General features: G+C 41.6%; 1 protein-coding gene and 1 pseudogene across 1 annotated transcript; both read right to left on the bottom strand.

The window, feature by feature from the left end:
• Positions 1-471: 471 nt before the first annotated feature.
• LOC141797839 (nuclear factor 7, brain-like) lies at positions 472-7,741 on the bottom strand (annotated as a pseudogene).
• A 5,514-nt stretch (positions 7,742-13,255) lies between these two features.
• LOC141797399 (P2Y purinoceptor 14-like) lies at positions 13,256-20,033 on the bottom strand. Its single transcript, XM_074678714.1, has 3 exons — positions 19,908-20,033; positions 19,577-19,836; positions 13,256-13,958 (listed from the first exon to the last, which is right to left on the bottom strand). The coding sequence occupies exons 1-3, from the start codon at positions 20,031-20,033 to the stop codon at positions 13,256-13,258; spliced, it is 1,089 nt and encodes a 362-aa protein (XP_074534815.1).
• Positions 20,034-21,635: the final 1,602 nt, after the last annotated feature.

The following is a 21,635-nucleotide window of genomic DNA, read 5'->3' as shown; positions in this document are numbered from 1 at the left end:
CTGGTAGAAATGTTTCTCACATCTGATTGTTGTGGTGATTTGAAGATATCATTTGGCTGTCTTGAATTCAAATCCTCTTTTTTCTGAGAAGTTTCGTTTTCATTAGTTATAAGAGGTTAAAAACGAGGCTTTACGTCACATTTAACGATGATTGACAGCTGACGTTCTTGAGTATCTTTTTCGGAGATTGTAAAATATGTCGGGAGGTTGAGTCAAGAAGTGATTAGACTCTCGAAAGAAAAAAATATATATATATTATTTTACAAACACTATAACCAATTAATGTCAACAAAACTCACCAATAACTCAGGCGGAGGTGGACTAGCAACTCCTGAGCTTTGCGATGTGACCTCAGTTTCCTTACCTGAGTTTGGTGGTTCAAGAGGTGAGATGTAGTTTTTCTCTGGTATATTTATTCTGTCAGTGAGGGGTAAACTGTGGGAGAAAGTTTTCATTTCAGGTTGAGGAACTTTATCCCTCCTCCTCCTCCTCCTCCTCTTCCTCTTCCTCCTCCTGCGCTCTGTGGACGTCAGTGATGGAGGGAGACTGGTATCTCTGCTGACTCAAACCTCGCTGAGTGTTTGTGTGTTCAGGTCCATATCTGGGAAGTGAGCTAATATCGGAGTCTTCAGGGTCTAATTTTAGAGTTGTGTGTTTTATTGCAACACCAAGGACACACTGAGCACACACACTCACACACACTTGCACACACAGTCCAGATGTTTCCCCTTGAATGGGTCCAGGGAGACTGAAGACGGGTCGCACTCAGCCAAATGGGCTGAAACACTCGCAGGGAGGAAACGACCAGAGCTCAAAATACTGGTCACATCAGCTGTGATGAAACTCAAGGAGTGTTATTGCTCTACAACCTGGATATAAACAGTCACAGATATCATGTTGTAGTGTGGGTAGAGTCGTGTGCAGACTTTCTGGTTGAACCGTTTCTGTTTTCTGCAGACAAAATATTTCATACACAACTAGAAAATAACACTATCATCATGACCACTAGGGGGCGACAGTAAGGTTGTTTTTTTAAAAGTTATTTGTAGATAGCTCAGGAAAAAAGGCCACAGTTTTATGTTTTGAAAGCTCCCCTCTGTGTTCTCTGTGTCTTTATGTTTCCTGTGGTTTGCGGGTTTTTCCAGTTTAATCCAATAAACTCGTCTCTAGTGACATAATCAGATTATCTGATTCACTAACTGTACTCAGCAGCTCTGACAACGTCCGGTAGATTTCACAGATACCGGGGTTAATTTTAGAGTCTGACTCTCTGACTGTAATCTGTGGATTATTTCAATCATCTCTCATTAGGAGTTCAGTTTGCTTTATTAGATCATGGAGCTGCCGACTGTGTACGTCTGCAAATGTTCACAGAGCGTGCTCAGAATGATTTCACTCCAGAGTCATGACTTTGCATGAAAAGAAACAAACACCAGATCCTCTAATGTCAAGGGTTGAAAAAAAAGTAACAGTAATTAATTCAAATGTCATTTAAATGTTTGTTTTTCATCTTCTATCTCTAAATTTGCTAAAATCTTAAAACTAGCCTTTGCTAAAGCCATTAAACAGATACTAAAGTTTGTTTCTACCAAACCCTTTAAATTATAAATTAATCAATCTGTATTTTGTGTTTTTCTTATTATGATTGATTGATTTTTCTGTCTTCAAGCCCTGATCTGTGAAAGACTGATAACTGCTGTCACCTGCTGGCCAAAACTGAGAATGACACCATAAATTCACATTTCATCCACAACATTTATATCAGCTCTGGAAAAAATGATGAGACCGTTGCAAAATGTTTCCTAAATCATCATTTATACATGTGTTAGAGCCATTTTATTATGATTTCTGTTCAACGCAAAGATCTCATTCTGCTTAATGAGGAACTGATGAGGAACCAAATCTGATTTAAAGAGGAAAAGTATAAAAACATCGCTGTAGTCATCACAACCCTCTTGAGTTACCTCAGAACTAAAAGGAATCAGAGAAAAACAACAAAACTACTGTAAAAAAAAATCTTGCAGTTTGATTAATGTTACACTTTTGCATCCAAAAAAAAAAAGCTTTTGTCAGAGATTTCTCTGGCTGGCACCCAAAGATTAAAACAACCGTATCTCATGTGCTGTACAGGGGAAAATAAGTATTGAACGTGTCAACTTTTTTCTCATCCCGTTTATTTCCAAAGCTGCAATTTAAACAAAATTTCTCCCAGACATTGGTATTAACTCAAATAATCCACACATGAAAAGAAATCACAACGTTCAGGTCCATAAATAATGATTATGGTGAATTAAGTACGATAACACAGGAAAAAAGTATTGAACACACCATGGAAAGGCTGTATACGTTGGCATGGAAATGCACCATACCACCTGAAATCTGTCAGTAATTATTACTTGAACTTCCAATTAGTGCAAACCAACATCAGCTGGGCTAGAACAAATTGATGGTCCTATAAAAAAGGTGTTTTTTCACCAAGCAGTTAAATACCACACACCTCATGATGGGTAAAGGCAAAGAGCTCTCTGAAGACATTCACAACCTGATTGTTGCTCAGCATCAGAATGGAACTGGTTACAGACTTATATCAAAGCACCTGAATATTCCAGTCAGCACCGTTGGGGCCATTATTCGCAAGTGGAAGAAGCACCACCTTACCATCAACAGGCCACGCACAGGAGCTCCTTGAAGATTTCTGACCAGGGAGTCAGAAAGATAGTCAGAAGAGTCCTCAACCAGCCAAGGACCACCCTGAAAGTGCTCCAGAAAGACTTGGAGGCAGCAGGTACAATTGTTACAGAGAAAACAATAGGCAATGCACTCCACCGCCATGGCCTCTTTGGACGCTCAGCCCGCAAGACTCCATTCCTCAAGAAAAGGCATGTTGAAGCTGGTTTAAAGTTTGCTAAACAGCATCTTGACAAGCCTGTAGAATACTGGGGGAATGTTGTCTGGTCAGATGAGACCAAAACTGAACTTTTGGGCTGTCATACTACAGACCATGTTTGGAGGATAAATGGCACTGCACATCAGCCAAAAACACTACACCAACGGTGAAGTTTGGAGGTGGAAGCATCATGGCATGGGGTTGTTTCTCATCTCATGGTGTTGGCAAACTTCATATAACTGACGGAGCAATGAATGGAGCCATGTATGGGAAAATTCTTGATCTGAATCTGCTGCCATCCACCAGGATGATGAAGATGAGACGTGGCTGGACCTTCCAGCAGGACAACCATCCAAAGCACACGGCAAAGTTGACTCTCAAATGGTTTCAGAAAAAGAAATTCAATCTGTTAGAATGGCCTAGTCAATCACCTGACTTCAATCCAACTGAACATTTGTGGAAAGAAGTAAAGAAAAGGGTTCACCAGAGGGCACCAAAGAATATTCCAGATTTAAAGACAATCTGTGCAGAGGAATGGGCCAAAATCACACCTGAGCAGTGTGGGCCATTAGTTCAAACATACAAGAAGCTTCTGGAAGCTGTCATTGCAAACAAAGGCTTCTCCACTAAGTATTAGATGAGTCTCAGTTAGCGTGTTCAATACTTTTTTCATTGTTATTTATGGACCTGAACGTTGTGATTTCTTTTCATGTGTGGATTATTTGAGTTAATACCAATGTCTGGGAGAAATTTTGTTTGAATTGCAGCTTTAGAAATGAATTTAGTGAGACAAAAGTTAACACGTTCAATACTTATTTTCCCCACTGTAAAGGTTTAAAACTCTGCTGTCGTTTAGTTTGTCACATCCATGCTGCTGATAGCTACAGTGATTTCCTTGCAGACAAGTTTTTTCTGACTCGCTTTAACACCACTTTTCCGACTGCCAAACAACGTGGTGTCATTTCTCTCTACCTTGGTGCTATGGTGTCGATCTCCAGTACGGACAACACTCCTTTTTTTTCCGTAATGCGTCCCTCCATATCGTAAACTCCGCAGGTCAGGGCCCTGTTCTATGAAGCAAGTTCAGCCTAGCGAGATAGCCTTGGAGCTACCTCGCTGAACTGAGCTCGGTAGCCGGCGGTCTCGCTACACGGTTTTACAACGCTGGTTATCAACCTCATAAGTGGATCCAGCTAGGCAATGAGCGCGTGCACGCATATAAGGCGGAGCCCGCTGCATCTGACCAATCACGAACATGGAGCAGTCTGGAGCGTCAGAGCAGGCTGGAGAGAGAAGGAGCGCATACTTCACACAGGAGGAGCAGGAGGTGATCATGAGGAAGTATGACGAGGTGAAACATGTAATTAACGTTAAAAGCAACACGGTCGCCACAGCTAAAGCACGGAAGGAGTACTGGCAGAAAATTGCTGACAGTCTAAATGCGTAAGTGCAGTGCAAAAAAAATAAAACATTTTGTGCCATTATCATCCTGAAATAGCACTGTTCAACATGCACTTTTACTGTAACATGCACCATACCTAATTTATTTCTTAGATGAATTGATTCATTTGTTCATTCCTATCGTGTTTACATTTTTTGTGTGATATGTAGCCCACATGAGCCCAACATGAATTCCTGTCACAATTTTAATACGGGCAATAAAATATTGTCATGGAACAGAAGTGTTGGCATTGAAGATCTTATTACGGCAATGAGAGTTCTTCATTCCCTTTAACTACCTGTAGAAAGTGTCATGTACTACCAACCCCTCTCTGGAAAACTGGTAACTTTCATAAAGGTGGTCATCCGAAAAAGAGAGTGAGTCGGGCTCCGATGTCCACGGGATCCTCTAAGAACGGACTAAGCCATTTTTTTGTGAGGGCTCATTGGTCAGTGGGCGGGGTTTTTATAGTCCGCGAGTTCAATCTGGAACCTAACCTGCCCCGGAGCAGGTTAGCCGTTCAGCGTACGTTGCCATGGAGACTCGCCTCGCTGAGGAGTGATCCCGTGTCGTAGAACAGGGAATCCAGAACCTATCCTCAAAGCTACCTCGCTAGGCAGTAATCCTGCTTCGTAGAACAGGGCCCTGGCCAGCTGAACCTTGAATATTTAGTGCCATGTTATTTAAATTACGATCATTTTCAGCTGCCATGTTTATCAACAGCTGATCAGGTGTACGACGTGACTGGCCCTGATACGCAGGTTTCATAAATCACCCAGGACTTGCATTGAGAGTTGCAATGTCGATCTGTGATTTCCCAAAAGCATGAGGCTCAGACCAGAGTCTGATCACAGAAAATACACACACACACACACACACACACACACACACACACACACACACACACACACACACACACACATTTATTTATATTTCACTCAATTAAAACTTCTTTCCATGTTGTAGATTCGAGTGTGTTAAGTTTAAAGGAGGGTATTACAGTAAATCTCTGATGTGTTGGCTCCCTCTAGTGGTGTCAGGTTCAAACCACAGCTTCAAAACTCCAAAGCAGGTAAACAGAACTGAAATCCACTTTTCTCACATTAGATGAGAGGAAATATTTGTGTATTAGATCTTCCTGAAGCTTTACTGTGTGTGTTTATTTAACAGACTTTTTAATTTCTTTATCTTACTCTGAAATGTGATCGAGGCACAATGAGGCACTTTATCACCTGTTTCAAGGGACACTTAAGGATTTTTACTTCTCTGTCTTGATGCCTAAATGCTGCAGCATGTGTGGAGCTGGATCTATATCTCCTATTCATTCTAATAGGGGTAGCTGAGATGGCTTTTTTGGGGTTCACCAACTTTGAGGGCTTGTCATTCAAAAACCATTTCTGAAAAAACAGATTCCCGCAGAGCAACTGTAAAGCAGGGTCCACTCTGTCATCTGAGCAAATTTCAAGCTGATATCATTTATGGCCTAGGAGAAGATAACTTTTGAAAAAGGCCCAAAAATGTGCAGCCCACAGGATCACCCACTGTGGGGCAGGGACGACTCTTCAGATCAGTGAAGGTGTTATTGATGTTCACACATCACAGCAACAGGTCAGAGTTCAACACCAGCATTTTATTTAGACCAACAACCAATCAGATCACAGATTACAGTAAACATTCAATAAAATCACACTTTGACTCTGATCACTATAGGAAGAACTGAGAAATGAGTTAAAGGAAACAGACTGAACTAACTCTGATTATTTACAGACTCAACATAAAGTAAATAAACCAACGTTAAAAACAGACACAAGGAAACATCTTTGAATAAAGAACAGATCATCTGTCACTGAATTAAAGGGTTAATTAAACAGATAACATGTCAATCATCAAACAGTAAACACGTTCAAACCCTGATGGAAAGAAGAGAGGAAAGGTTTGGAGAGATCACTGATAATCATCATCATCATCATCATCATCATCATCATCATCATCATCATCACCATCATCATCATCATCATCATCATCATCTATTTCCGTTCCACGCTCACAGAGACCTTCAGAGGTAAAATCTTCAGTGGTCGTTTTTTCAATGTGTTCATGTATGGAAACAGCTTCTCAGTGAAAGTGTGTTTGAAGGTGTGTATGTGTGTGTTAGTATCAGGATCAGAGAACGACAGCTGTCCTCTGTCCCAGTCCAGATTCACTCTGATCCTCTGGAGACGATTCTTCACGGACAGAACAGAGTCAGGACGGGATGATGAGAGTGCTCTGTATTCACCACCAACGAACCATAGTCTCCAAAATCCAGACTGTATGAATCTCTCCTTCTGAACAGACCCTGATAAAACACCCAGGCCCCAGTGCTTATTGTCTCCAACCTCCACGTCCCAGCTGTGAGTCCCTGAGTTAAAGCTCTCAGAGCCCAGGACAGAGAACTTTGCCCTCTCTGGATTCTCAGGAACTTTCTGTTTCTCTCCTTCTCTCACTGAGGTCAGATCCTCAGACAGGATGAGTTCTGGAGCAGCAGTGTTTGGGTCCAGAACCACAGGACTGTAGGAGACCATGTCCTTCATCTTGTTCCAGATGTTGAAGCTCAGGTTGCCCAGGTGTTTGGCCTGCTCTATCAGAGCTCCTGAGGGCAGCTGTGGATCCTCCAGCAGGGGGCGCTGCTGGACTCTTTCCACTGCAGCCTTATAGTTTTTCAGGAATGAGACGTCTCCAGCTCTCAGCTGCTCCTCTGTGTCTCTGACTGTGTCTGAAAGAGCTGCTATCTCTCTGCTCAGAGCCTCCATCTGCTCCTTCATCCTCTGACTCTTCTGCTCCTCTTCCTCCCTCAGTGCAGACAGCCTGGCCTCCTCTTCCTCTTCTAGAAACTGATGAAGCTTCTTAAACTGCTCCTTAATCTGCCTCTCTGTGTGTCGGGCCTGGACCTGAATGTGTTGAGCAGTTTGATCAAACTTCACTTTAGCTCCTTCACAAACCTTTAACTTCCTCTTTAAGGGCTCCAGAGTTTCCAGAAGCTTCTTCTTCTGGTTTCCAGCAGCTTCATCAATGGGTCTGAATCTGTGCCGTCTGTGTTTCTCTGAATCTCTGCAGATCACACAAACTGGCTCCTGATGGTCCAGACAGAAGAGTTTGAGTTTCTCAGAGTGCAGACTGCAGAGATCCTCTGAAGGTCTCTGACCTCTCTCCTGGAGGAAACTCTCACACATGTTCTTTAAAGCCAGGTTAAGAGGTGGTGAATCCCTTGAATGTTGCTTCCTACAAACTGGACACTCTCTTGTTGGTCTCTCCCTCCACCAGCTCTGCAGACAGTCTTTACAGAAGTTGTGGCAGCAGGACAGGAGTACCGGATCTTTATAGACCTCATGACAGACCGGACAGCTCAGGTCTTGCTCCAGTCTGGACGCCATTTTGTCTGAGAGTGAAGCTGAAGACGCAGCAGGCACGCAGCTTCAGGAAGTCTCTCCCTGATCCTTGAAAGTTTCTGTCTCTTTTCTTCAAAGTTGTAAAAGTCTGATGGTAGAGTTCCCAGAGTTCCCAGTGTTCCCAGTGTTCCCAGTGTTCCCAGTGTTCCCAGTGTTCTCCTCCTGCAGCTGGCAGTCTTTGGTCTGCAGGTGAATCTGAGCGTCTGTCTCTCAGCGTCTCTCTCGGCCTCAGTTATGAAAAATCTAAACCTGTTCCCTAGTTTTTCTCAGGTGAGTCAGGTAAGGGGGCGGAGCTTCTAAAAGATCAGAAACAGGTTGGAGCAGCCCTCGTTGTTATTTCTTCAATCAAACTATAAACTCTTCTCAGTGAGTCAGAGTCCTCTCTAACAGCAGGTTGTTCTGACGTTGTGGACAGGAGCCAAGTCCTGCTGGAAAATGAAATCAGCATCTCTGTAGATAAAATATTAAAGTTTAATTTTTAAATTGATCTTCTGAAATAAATCAACTTTAACAGAATAATTTGAACATTTAGGAGTCACAACTCACACATCTCATTTAATGGTGTGAAAGTTTTGAAAATACTCAGTTTAGTTCAGTTTTTAGAGATAAACACTCTTCTGTAGCTGATCAACAGTTAATTAATTCTGTAAAGAGCGCATGCACCATTAAAATGGAAAAGGCTCCAGGAGTGAACCCTGTGGTACACCACAACAGAACAAACAGAGCTTCATTCTGCTCTGAGGTCAAGCTGAACAGAAGTAGGTAGCTTCCTGCATTTGTACTCAACAGGAAGTCAACAAAGACTACTGTCTCTTTAAAAAGTTTACCAAAATAACTCTACACCATCCACTATCAGCTGACAGCTTTTTGATCACATCCACGTTCAATCAGAGAACAGTATGAACCAGTATCCTTCATGCTGGGCCTGATTTAATCTGGGTTACACAGTGGGGAAAACAAGTATTGAACGCGTTAATTTTTTTTCTCATCACATTTATTTCCAAAACTGCAAATCAAACAAAATTTCTACCAGACACAGGTATTAACTCAAATAATCCACACATGAAAAGAAATCACAACGTTCAGGTCCATAAATAATGAGATGAGAAACAACCCCATGCCATGATGCTTCCACCTCCAAACTTCACTGTTGGTGTAGTGTTTTTTGGCTGATGTGCAGAGCCATTTCTCCTCCAAACATGGTCTGTAGTATGACAGCCCAAAAGTTCAGTTTTGGTCTCATCCTGACCAGACAACATTCTCCCAGTATTCTACAGGCTTGTCAAGATGCTGTTTAGCAAACTTTAAACCAGCTTCAACATGCCTTTTCTTGAGGAATGGAGTCTTGCGGGCTGAGCGTCCATAGAGGCCACAGCGGTGGAGTGCATTGCCTGTTGTTTTCTCTGTAACAAATGTACCTGCTGCCTCCAAGTCTTTCTGGAGCACTTTCAGGGTGGTCCTTGGCTGGTTGAGTCCTCTTCTGACTATCTTTCTGACTCCCTGGTCAGAAATCTTCAAGGAGCTCCTGTGCATGGCCTGTTGATGGTAAGGTGGTGCTTCTTCCACTTGTGAATAATGGCCCCAACGGTGCTGACTGGAATATTCAGGTGCTTTGATATAAGTCTGTAACCAGTTCCATTCTGATGCTGAGCAACAATCAGGTTGTGAATGTCTTCAGAGAGCTCTTTGCCTTTACCCATCATGAGGTGTGTGGTATTTAACTGCTTGGTGAAAAAAACACCTTTTTTATAGGACCATCAATTTGCTCTGGTCCAGCTGATGTTGGTTTGCACTAATTGGAAGTTCAAGTAATAATTACTGACAGATTTCAGGTGGTATGGTGCATTTCTTTGCCAAAGTATTCAGCCTTTCCATGGTGTGTTCAATACTTTTTTCCTGTGTTATCGAACTTAATTCACCATAATCATTATTTATGGACCTGAACGTTGTGATTTCTTTTCATGTGTGGATTATTTGAGTTAATACCAATGTCTGGGAGAAATTTCTTTTGAATTGCAGCTTTGGAAATAAATGTAATAAGAAAAAAGTTGACGCGTTCAATACTTATTTTTCCCATTGTATGTAAACCTGGACCCAGGTAAATGTAATTTTATGACCTTAACATAAATCAACATTAGTCCTCAGAGCGTCTGTTCATCAATCACACTATGAACCACTTCCTGTTAGAAACAGTTTTCTTTAGAGGAAGCTGTGGCGAACAGAAAAGATCGAAACGTGTGTTTGTGTTCCTTTCCGTTTCTGTAGGTTATTAATGAGTTTGCAGAACAATTGATGTTGACACGAAGGTTCTGTGTTGCTCACGTTATCAGCAACACGCAGCACACAGAGGAAAGAAGAAGACATGTCCATCAGACTTCAATATCACAGCTCATAATGACAGCTGAATTTTACTTTTTTATACATATTTATTAAAGCAAACTCAGCACAAACGTTATTCTTATGGTATAACACCTTCATCCTTTGAGTTTATTCTTGAGATGCTACCTCTAAAAGTTTCTACATTTTTGAGCTGTTTACAGCATGTTTTTGATGTCTTTAAAGCAACGTTTTTGTTGCATAAAAATGCAGAGGTGGAAAAACACCAAAGCTGACATGGAGCGAGGTCATATTACAGTCAACCAGGGCCATTACCTGCTCTTCCTCATCTTTTTTTTTCTTTTTAACTCTCTTTGTATTTGGCGCCTGTCATTACATTTTATGGCCCATTTGTTTTCAATGGACACCAAACTGGTTCTGTCTGCAGTGGCGTATTTACTGTTTTTGTTCCCATGTGCAGTGATGCCAGTAATGCGCTACTAAGTAACGCGTTACCCTGATTTCACCACCTTTTTCAGTAACAAGTAACCCAAAGCGTTACTATTACCAAACCAGTAATCAGATTAAAGTTACCTATTCAACTCACTGTGCGTTACTTTTCTTTTCATTTTTCAGGTAAAAAAATCGAAATGCTTTTTTCTTGTGTCTCAGGGAGTGAAGGGAGTCGCGTGGTCATCAAGTTTTCAGCATGAGGACAACTCACAAGTAATAGCAGCCAGCGACACAAAGGTAAACAGAGGGGGAGGAGAGATGTTGGATTTCTAGCTGGAAACACAGTCACTGTTTTTTATTCTGGTTCGTTGTTCACTCTGCACTGGCAGTTTGCTTGAGATATTTGACTCAAACATTTAGGAATCAGTCAGAGAGAGATTCACGCTCTGCGGACATAAACGCTTGAGAAGTTGTTTGATTTTCACCTGGGGAAAGGTGAGTCCCGTCTTTCATTGTGACTCCCTCTATTCCAAGAGCTGAATCCTCTTAGTGTGTCCCAAATCACATACTTCCATACTGTGTACTCAAAATTTTCAAATTGAGTGTACTAAGCATACTACATACTCACTGGCTTAGTGCGCAAATTTTGAGGGTGTAGTGCTGTCCCAAATTGCATACTGCCGAGCGCCGTACTTATTATGTCGAATGATGACATGATGTCGACCTCTTCTTCTTCTACGTCTATTTGTGACCGGCTTCCAGCGCGTTTCCGCCAAACACCACCATTATTTGCCAGCAAATTTTCAAAGCCTTTTCAGTAGTATATTAAACACGGCTAATAACACAATCAGCGGTGTAGAGTTTATTAACGGGGGTCGGTGCAGCTGACTGAGGCTACCGAGAGAGCTACGCGTGGCGCTGCGGCAGTTAAAATACATCCACAAATTAAATGTCTGAGTGGTGCTTCTGGTCATGTACTCACTGTGCAGGGTCTAACCCGCTTGTTATTATATTTACCTGGTTCACCGGGTAATGCTAGGGCCCCGGTAACTGTTAGCCTAATGAGCTTTAGCATTCGAGATAGCTGTTAGCTCAACTAGCCCAGTGTTTCTCAATCCTGGTCCTGGGGACCCCCTGCCCTGCATGTTTTAGATGTTACCTCACTCCAGCACACCTGATTCGAATGAATGGCTCGTTATCAGGCTCCAGCAGAGCTTGATGACGAGCTGATCATTTGAATCAGGTGTGTTGGAGTTGGGAACATCTAAAACATGCAGGGCAGGGGGTCCCCAGGACCAGATTTGAGAAACACTGGCATAGCCTATCATTCGCAGAACAAAACAAACAAAAACAAGTTACACCACATACACAACGTCAACAGCTAATGGTGCTTGGTGGAAACAACACGTGTAAAAAACAACATCAATAAGTTACATTTATACATTGCTGCCAGAGGAGGAAATGAGTGCGTTAAGTGTCCACAGCTGCATACTCAAAATCCGGGACAATTTGAGTACATCATCCTGGTACTTTTGCATACTCATTTCTCGCATACTATGCATACTGTTTTTCATTTTGACGCAGTATACTCAAAATTTTGAGTATTTGAGTGAGGAAGTATGCGATTTGGGACGCACTATCTGTTTAGCATAAATCCATCCACTGAGGAGCAACGGGGCACCCGGTGGCAAGCAGGGGCGTGCCCAGACTTTTTAGACTTGGGTGCCCCGAGCAGGGTACTAAGGATCATGTGAGCCCGCACTGCTGCAACATTTATTTTTGCTTGTTGTATTACAAAGACAGGTTAGATAGACTACAGCTTTAAGAAAAAGAAAACTGATAAAAACCAAACTAGACAAAAAAAAAAAAGAATTTAAAAAGAAAATAATTTAAATAAAAAAATTGCGCAGTGCACCAAAAATGGTTCTGTAAAAGCATTCGTTAGTTGTATTTGTAAAATTCAAAATGTGTAAAATGAATATTTTTTGTTTTTAATTGTAAAGTACACGTTTTACAACTACCAATGCCTGCGTGTTACTTTAAAACAAAAAGTGGGCTCATATTATAATTCATTTTAATTACTTTGTACAATTTTTGCCAAATCATGCAGCTGCAGGTGTCGTTGGCAGCTGATGAAAGTAACAAACAAAGTAACTTGTAATCTAAAGTAACTAAGTTACTTTTTAAAGGAGTAATCAGTAAGTAGTAATCGGATTACTTTTTCAAAGTAACTGTGGCAACACTGCTCATGTGTCTGGGGATCCTACATGTAACCATGGTCAAACTGTTTAGACACAAGATTTAGCTGTTAGCAACCCATAGCACGCCGAAGATGTCATTCTAGGAAACTTTCAAAACATATTAAAACATCGTACCGTCATTATTTGATTTACAGACTGACTAATTAAAAAGAAATTGTACATATCAAACATAAATAATTCAACATGTGATGGAAGTTATATATTTATATACAGGCTCTACAGCAGGATAAATAACTTCAGTATCTACAAAAACAATATTTCCTCGTCTTTGCTCAGAGAACTTTGGTTTCAGGTCCACGCACTCAATCGTCTCTTGTTAAATTACAGACGAAGAGTTGTTTTTAACGATCATCACGTTGGTTGTTGAAATAAAAGATGGTGGCGTCACAGACCCAAAAGTCTAAAACCTCTGGAAACAGAAACCTCGTACAGTGCCCTGTTCTACTAGACGGTATCTGTCTTCATGGACCTACTGCACGCCGATCATCTTCACCGTGCTGAGTGACAGCTTCCTGTTGATGGTGCTCGTCTGCCCCTCACTGCTCCGCCCCTCGACTTTCGCTCTGAGCGTTGGATCTGATCCAGAGCTGTGCGCCCTCCCCAGCCCCAGCTGCGCCCTGAAAGCTTTGCAGAAGAGGAAGTAGAGGAGCGGGTCGAGGCAGACGTTGAGAACCGACACCATGACAGTCACCTCCTTCAGGTAGTAGAAGGCCTGACTCAAGGAGGACCGCCCCCTCAGGAACGCGTACGGCAGGCGGACCAGGTGGTACGGGACGAAGCAGACGCAGAAGACGCAGACCAGCACTAACATGTTCCTCCGGGATTTGACGAGCTTCTTGGAGCTGGAGGATGCCGGCTGCCTCAGCTGTGCCTCCGCCAGCCTGCGGGAGGTGCTGTAGTAGAAGAAGATGAGGGAGACGAGGACGAGGACAAAGATGACCGCCATGCAGGAGTGGATGATTTTGTAGAAGACGCTGAGCTTCTTGCTGTGCAGAGCGTCACAGCTCACCGTGTTGGAGCCGGACAGCTGAGCATCCTGAGTGAGGATCGACAGGGTGACGTACGTCGTCATCGTGGCCAGGAGGAAAACCCAGGTCAGCGAGGAGACGACGTGAGCGGCTCGCACCGTCTGCAGGATGTGAGTTCCCAAAGGATGGACGATCTTCAGATACCTGAGAGGAGACAGAGACGTTACTCCACACACGCCTCAAAGATCAGAGCTCAGAGAGATCTACACACAGACTTCAAATAAACCAGCTGTTGTTGTTTCTCTATCACAGTCGACTCCCCCTGCTGGATACAAGGTGCCTCTGCAGCACAAGTTGGTCAAACACTGATTAAAGTTCCCAGACCAAACCTCCTTATTAAAGATCAGCTTCAACAAACATGATGGATACAGAAAAAAAATGTTTTCCTCACAAAAAAAGATCAGCAATTCATGATGGAGGGATGAAGGACTGAAAAACAGACAGATGGTGCAATAGATGAATAAATGTATCTTTGGCTGAGTAAGTGAAATGATAGATTAATAATTTGACATGGATGGATGGATGATTAGAAGGATGGAATTACAAATGGACAGATGGATGGATGGATGGATGGATGAATAAATGAATGAATGAATGAAATGAGCAATAGATGATTGCGTGAATGGATGGTTGAGAAGATGGATGACTGGATGGATGCTGAATGATGGAAAGATGGATGGATAAATGTTGAGAGGGATGAATGGATAAACAGATAGATGAATTGATTGATGGATGGATGAACAGTTGGATGGATGGATGGATGGATGGATGAACAGTTGGATGGATGGATGGATGGATGGATGGATGATGGATGGATGGACGGATTGATGGAAGGATGGATGGATGAACGGTTGGATGGATGGATGGATGGATGGATGGATGGATAGATGATGGATGGATGGATGGATGGATGGATGGATGGATGGATGGATGGATGATGGATGGATGGATGAACAGTTGGATGGATGGATGATGGATGGATGGACAGATTGATGGAAGGATGGATGGATAGATGGATAGATGGATGGGTAAATTGATCGATGGAACCTTGAATGGTTAGATGGATGGATGGATGGATGGATGGATAGAAGTTGAATGGATGTTCAGAGGGATTAATGGATGGATGGATGGATGGATGGATGGATGGATGGATGGATGGATGGATGGATGGAAGGATGGATGGTTAGATGGATGGATGGATGGATGGATGGATGGATGGATAGAGGATGAATGGATGTTCAGAATGATTAATGGATGGATGGATGGATGGATGGATGGATGGATGGATGGACAGTTGGATGGATTAATGGATGGATGGATGGATGGATAGATGGATGGGTAAATTGATCGATGGAACCTTGAATGGTTAGATGGATGGATGGATGGATAGAAGTTGAATGGATGTTCAGAGGGATTAATGGAAGGATGGATGGTTAGATGGATGGATGGATGGATGGATGGATGGATAGAGGATGAATGGATGTTCAGAATGATTAATGGATGGATGGATGGATGGATGGATGGATGGATGGATGGATGGATGGATGGATTGATTAATGGATGGATGGATGGATGGATGGATGGATGGATGGATTGATTAATGGATGGATGGATGGATGGATGGATGGATGGATGGATGGATAGAGGATGAATGGATGTTCAGAATGATTAATGGATGGATGGATGGATGGATGGATGGATGGATGGATGGATGGACAGTTGGATGGATTAATGGATGGATGGATGGATGGATAGATGGATGGGTAAATTGATCGATGGAACCTTGAATGGTTAGATGGATGGATGGATGGATAGAAGTTGAATGGATGTTCAGAGGGATTAATGGATGGATGGATGGATGGATGGATGGATGGATGGATGGATGGATAGATGGATGGATGGATGGATGGAAGTTGAATGGATGTTCAGAGGGATTAATGGATGGATGGATGGATGGATGGATTGATTAATGGATGGATGGATGGATGGATGGATGGATGGATGGATGGAAGGATGGATGGTTAGATGGATGGATGGATGGATGGATGGATGGATAGAGGATGAATGGATGTTCAGAATGATTAATGGATGGATGGATGGATGGATGGATGGATGGATGGATGGATGGATGGATGGATTGATTAATGGATGGATGGATGGATGGATGGATGGATGGATGGATGGATGGATGGATTGATTAATGGATGGATGGATGGATGGATGGATGGATGGATGGATGGATAGAGGATGAATGGATGTTCAGAATGATTAATGGATGGATGGATGGATGGATGGATGGATGGATGGATGGATGGACAGTTGGATGGATTAATGGATGGATGGATGGATGGATAGATGGATGGGTAAATTGATCGATGGAACCTTGAATGGTTAGATGGATGGATGGATGGATAGAAGTTGAATGGATGTTCAGAGGGATTAATGGATGGATGGATGGATGGATGGATGGATGGATGGTTGGATAGATGGATGGATGGATGAATGGAAGTTGAATGGATGTTCAGAGGGATTAATGGATGGATGGATGGATGGATGGATTGATTAATGGATGGATGGATGGATGGATGGATGGATAGAGGATGATTGGATGTTCAGAATGATTATTGGATGGATGGATGGATGGATGGATGGATGGATGGATGGATGGATGGATGGATAGATGGATGGATGGATGGATGGAAGTTGAATGGATGTTCAGAGGGATTAATGGATGGATGGATGGATGGATGGATGGATGGATGGATGGATGGATAACTCTGTGTTATCAGTGTTATTATTCCAAACATAATAAACTTCTCCGTACATAAAAAAGAAAAATAGATTTAAAAAATAACAAGCTTCTTTAAGGGATTTTACTGTTTCCATCTAGTTCACTGATCAAGAAGATTATAACTGATTATAACAGAGATGACCTCATTGAAAACAACAGGTTTATAACTTTAATACGTATGAAGCTTTATTTGTTTGTATATGGATGTTATTGAGCTTCCTTCATGTGGAGTTAACATGATAATCTGGTTATAATCTGGTTATAATCTGGTTATAATCTGGTTTATCGTTACTTTCCCACATTCATCACGTTTGTCTCTGTAAATCTTCTGATTGTGTAATTAGTGAACAAAAAGCAAAACACAGGAAAGATGATTCACGGTGTGATACTGCAGTTATGCAACATGTTGTCATCTTGAAGAGGATCATATATCTGACACCTGACCACATTATGTGACACACACACACACACATTTACACAGCCACACACACTCATCTCTGCAGATCTGCTCAGAGGTATTAATATCGGGGCGTGAAGTTTCAGAGTAGCTCAGATGTGACCCTACATTCAGCAAAGACTCCAGACTAAGTGTCTGTGCTCATGTCTTCATTTTCATTAAAATAATAATGATAGGTTGATGATAAGCTTGTTGTTAGATTTAGAGGTTGTTGGTTAAATACCGTGCAGCCCATCACCTGATTCGGCGTTTTCTGAGGAAGAAACAGAAAGAAGAAACCGACCTGCTGCTGCTCGTGTCTTCTCATGTCCTCCAGTGACCTCAGGCTGAACTCAAGCAAAGATCCTTATCTCATAAAGCATCTGAGAAACTTTGACCGTGACCTGATTCAGCTGATACTGCAGCGTGTGTTATCTGTATCGCTCACCACATCCGTTTGCTTCTCGAGCAAACATGACTGTGAGAATCTCACATCCTCATCAGGACGCTAAAACCCGTAGCAGCTGACCCTGAACACTCAGTCGGTCCCAGCCGTCAGGCTCAGTTCCCCCCTGCCCGCTCTGTGTTCAGCTTTCTTTCTTTCTTTCTTTCTTTCTTTCTTTCTTTCTGTCAGCGCGGTGGTCAGGAAGCAGAAGTGAGAGTCTGAGGTTATTAAACTGGTCACAGAGTCAGACTTTATTAATGCTCCTGACGCTCTCCTCACAGCTTTCTGTCCTCCTCAGGGAGCATCACAGTAAAAACAGGACAGAGTCTCCTCAACACGCTGCTTTAATGAGGAGAATATTAAACTAATCCTCTTTATTCATCTGAGGAAGTGAAAACCTCACAGGAGCAGAAAACAAAGATCAAACTTCCAAGTTCACTGTTTTCACAGGTTGAGTCAATGATTACATCCTCATCTCTGTTTCATCTAATGACACCGACATAAAGTTTAGACGTTAAAACAGCATCAAAATCTGTCAGACACAGTCTACTATAGAAACTGAAGCATTGATGTTTCAGAGGTGTTTCACTAAATTTGATAATATCATATTTAAATAGAAAGGTTTCAGTATGAAAGAATGAAAAACACTGTGTCATATTCTAGAAAATTAACTTGTGGTGTTTCAAAAGGTTTGGTCCTGGGACCTTAGTTTTCGTGTTTTTGCCTTCGGCCTGTGTTTTTGCCTTTGGTTCATGTATTAGCCTATAGCTTGTGTTTTAGTATTTAGCTCATGTTTTAGCCTTAAGTTTGTGTTTAATCCTTTAACCCATACTTTAAACCTAGTTCATGCTTTAGCCTTTAACACATGTTTTAGCCTTAAGCCCGTTTTTAAGCCTCTAGCTTACATTTTATCCTTAAGCTCATGTTTAAGCTGATATTTAAGCATTGAACACATTTTTGAGCCTTAGGTTTGTGTTCTACTCTTTTTTATATGTAAGCCTTTAGCTTGTTTTAAGCCTCTAGCTCACATTTAACCATTAGCTCATATTTTAGCCTAAAGCTTGTGTTTTATCCTTTAGTTCATGTTTTAGCCTTTAGCTCATGTTTTAGCCCTAAGTTTGTGTTTAATCCTTTAGCCCATATTTTAAACCTAGCTCATGCTTTAGCCCTAAAGCTTGTGTTAGCCTTACTCTCATGTTTTAGCCTTTAACACATGTTTTAACATTTAGCTTGTGTTTTATATTTTCAGTTCATTTTTAAGCCTTTAGTTTGTGTTTTGGCCTTTTGTTTGTTTTTAAGCATCTTGCTCACATTTTAGCATTTAGCTCGTGCTTTGCCTTTTAGCCTTTATTTAAGCCTTTAGCCCATATTTTAAAACCTAGCTCATGCTTTAGCCTTTAACACCTGTTTTAGCCTTTAGCTTGTGTTTTATCCTTTTAGTTCATTGTTTAGCCTTTAGCCCGCGCTCTATCTCGCTCCTGTTTATCTTTCTTCTGCTCTTCTGTCCTTTTTCTGTCTGACAGTTAGGCTCCAGTGTCCACCATCACTACAAAATTAATCACAGAAATTGTTTTCAACAGAGAAAAACACAGATCTCTCTTCTCTCTGCTAAAACTTTATTAGCTGGTGTGGTGTTGTCATTCAGACTTTGAAGTGCTGAAAATGAAGTATTGTCCGACCCAATCACGAAGCTAAGAAGTAGCATTTAGGAATAACCTATAATAGCATTTTAAAGCTTGAATTAGGATCAGGCAGATATCTTCTTCTTTTTCATATCACTAAAAAAGTCCTCACAGTCCCTTTAAGGGAGTTTGGTGTCTTTTGAAATAAGGTCAAGTGTAAAAAAAAAAAATGAAAGGTAAAATTATAAAGGATTACAATGTGAAGTGACTGGAAAGTGCCCACAATCCATACTCTACGCTGGAGAATGTAACCGAAATGAAAGACTCATTTATTCATCTAAAACAACAAACAGCAGCTAGGATTTGCATGTCCAGGTGCAAACACGCTCTGATCCATATCTGCGTCTGAAATAAAACCAGCTTCTTTGCATGGGATGAATTGTGCCGTTCATCCCGACCCCCTCCTACCTGTTGGCTGCGATGTAACCCATGAACAGGATGCTGGCGTACATGTTCAGGTAGAAGGCCGAGGCGCCAAAGCTGCAGTAGACCCTGAACACGCCGTCAGAGCTGCTGGCGTAGTGGCTGATCCGGAGCGGGAGGCACAGGCTGATCAGGAAGTCGGCGGCCACCAGGTTCTTCAGGTAGATGGTCACGCTGCTGGACGCCTGGCGCTGAGAGCTGCAGCAGTAGACCTTCAGCGTGAACCCGTTGAGGAGTAAACCCACCTGGAGGGAGGAGAGGGGTCAGCGTGCTGCTGTCAGACGCAGGAGGAGGAAACGTGGAGGTGGAGACTCACCAGAAACACCAGGCTGTAGGCCAGGATGAAGAACAGCCGGGCTGAGGGATCCACCTGATCGCTCTGGGATGAACCGTTCAGGTTTGTGTGGTTTGACCCGGACCAGGTCAGTCCAGTGCCCTCCATGTCCCCCAAGTGTCTGAATGATCTAGATAAGCTGGAGCATCAGAAAACGGTTCAAACACCAGAGAAGTTGTTCAGTTACAGCTGATACAAACACAGTGTGGTCTGTGTTTGTTCTTTTTTACTGAAGTGAACACTGAAGTCAGGGAAAAGTAATTGAGCAAGAAAAAAGTCACTGAATACAGCCACTGATCAACAGGTAACAGATTTTCTGAATAAGACTTGACATTCTCCTTGTTGAAGGCACAAACTTCTCAATCTGCTCGAGGTTTTAACCACCAAAAACCACAACTTTGATCTAAACAACGTCAGTTTGATGAGTAAATGACCCCCAGCTTCATCAGAAATCAGGAAGCTGGTGGAAGATGAGATTTATTCTGAGTCAGACCTGTTCAACTGAAGCTGAGACACAAACACGTATGATAGCTCACAGACGCCTCAGGTGTTTCAGTGGAAAGTGTGACACCGTTAACTGGAGACTGTCGGCTCATGATCACTGACACGTTCAGCTGAAGGTCTCTGATTAGTACGGTTAAAAAAGGAGTTTGAAAAAAAACAAAAAAAAAAAGGGAAATGTTAAAATGAAGGTATGAAAAAGACAGACTAAGTTTTAAAGAAAGAAAGATGAATGAATGAATTAATGAAGGAAGGAAGGATGAAGAAAGGAAGGAAGGGAGGGAAGACGAAAAGAAGGAGGGAAAAATAAAACATTGGAGGAAAAGAGATGAGAAAAAAGGAAGAGGGGAAAAAATTAAAAGAAGAAAAAGATAAAGGAAAAGAAAGTAAGAATCAAAGTATGGGAGGAGGAAAAAAGGAAGAAAAAACACAAAGATTAAGAACGAAAGAAAGAAACAAAGAAACAAAGGAAGAAAGAATGGAAGAAAGAAGGAAAGAAAGATGAATGAATGAATGAATAAATAAACGAATAAATGAATGAATGAAGAAAGAAAGAAAGAAAGAAAGAAAGAAAGAAAGAAAGAAAGGAAGAAAGAAAGAAAGAAAGAAAGAAAGAAGAATAGGACACGGAAAAGAAACGTAACATCGGAGGAAGAGAGAAAATGAGAAAGGAATGTTAAGAAAAAGGAGATTGAAAAAAAAAGAGAGAAAAAAATAAAAATGAAAGTATTGAAGGAGGAAAAAATTATAGATTCAGTTAAAAAGAGAAAAAAGATGGAGGGAAAGAAAGTATGAATCAAAGTATCGGAGGAGGAGAAAAAAAGAAAGAGAAAAACAAAGATTAAGAAACAAAGAAAGAAAGAAAGAAAGAAAGAAAGAAAGAAGGATAAGACATGGAAAAGAAATGTTACATGGGAGGAAGAGAGAAAATGAGAAATGAATGTTAAGAAAAAGGAGATTGAAAAAAAAGACAGAGAAAAAAATAAAAATGAAAGTAGGAAAAAAGATAGACTAAGTTAAAAAGAGAAAAAAGATGGAGGGAAAGAAAGTATGAATCAAAGTATCGGAGGAGGAGAAAATAAGAAAGAGAAAAACACAAAGATTAAGAAAGAAAGAAAGAAAGAAAGAAAGAAAGAAAGAAAGAAAGAAAGAAAGAAAGAAAGAAAGAAGGATAGGACATGAAAAAGAAATGTTACATGGGAGGAAGAG

This window comes from Halichoeres trimaculatus, unplaced genomic scaffold (assembly GCF_033239565.1).
Source record: "Halichoeres trimaculatus isolate MK-OKI-2021-1 unplaced genomic scaffold, fHalTri1.1 fHalTri1_scaffold_9, whole genome shotgun sequence".
In the NCBI taxonomy this organism is placed as follows: Eukaryota; Metazoa; Chordata; class Actinopteri; order Labriformes; family Labridae; genus Halichoeres; species Halichoeres trimaculatus.
The sequence above is the reverse complement of the archived record's forward strand: the minus strand, read 5'-3'. Positions and strand labels throughout refer to the sequence as shown.

Excerpts from the sequence above, each read along its gene's own strand:
- LOC141797399 (XM_074678714.1), bottom strand. The coding sequence starts at position 20,033 with ATGGAGGGCACTGGACTGACCTGGTCCGGGTCAAACCACACAAACCTG. Across the intron at positions 19,837-19,907 it reads CCTACAGCCTGGTGTTTCTG|GTGGGTTTACTCCTCAACGG; the intron begins GTGAGTCTCCAC and ends TCCTCCCTCCAG. Across the intron at positions 13,959-19,576 it reads GGTTACATCGCAGCCAACAG|GTATCTGAAGATCGTCCATC; the intron begins GTAGGAGGGGGT and ends GTCTCCTCTCAG.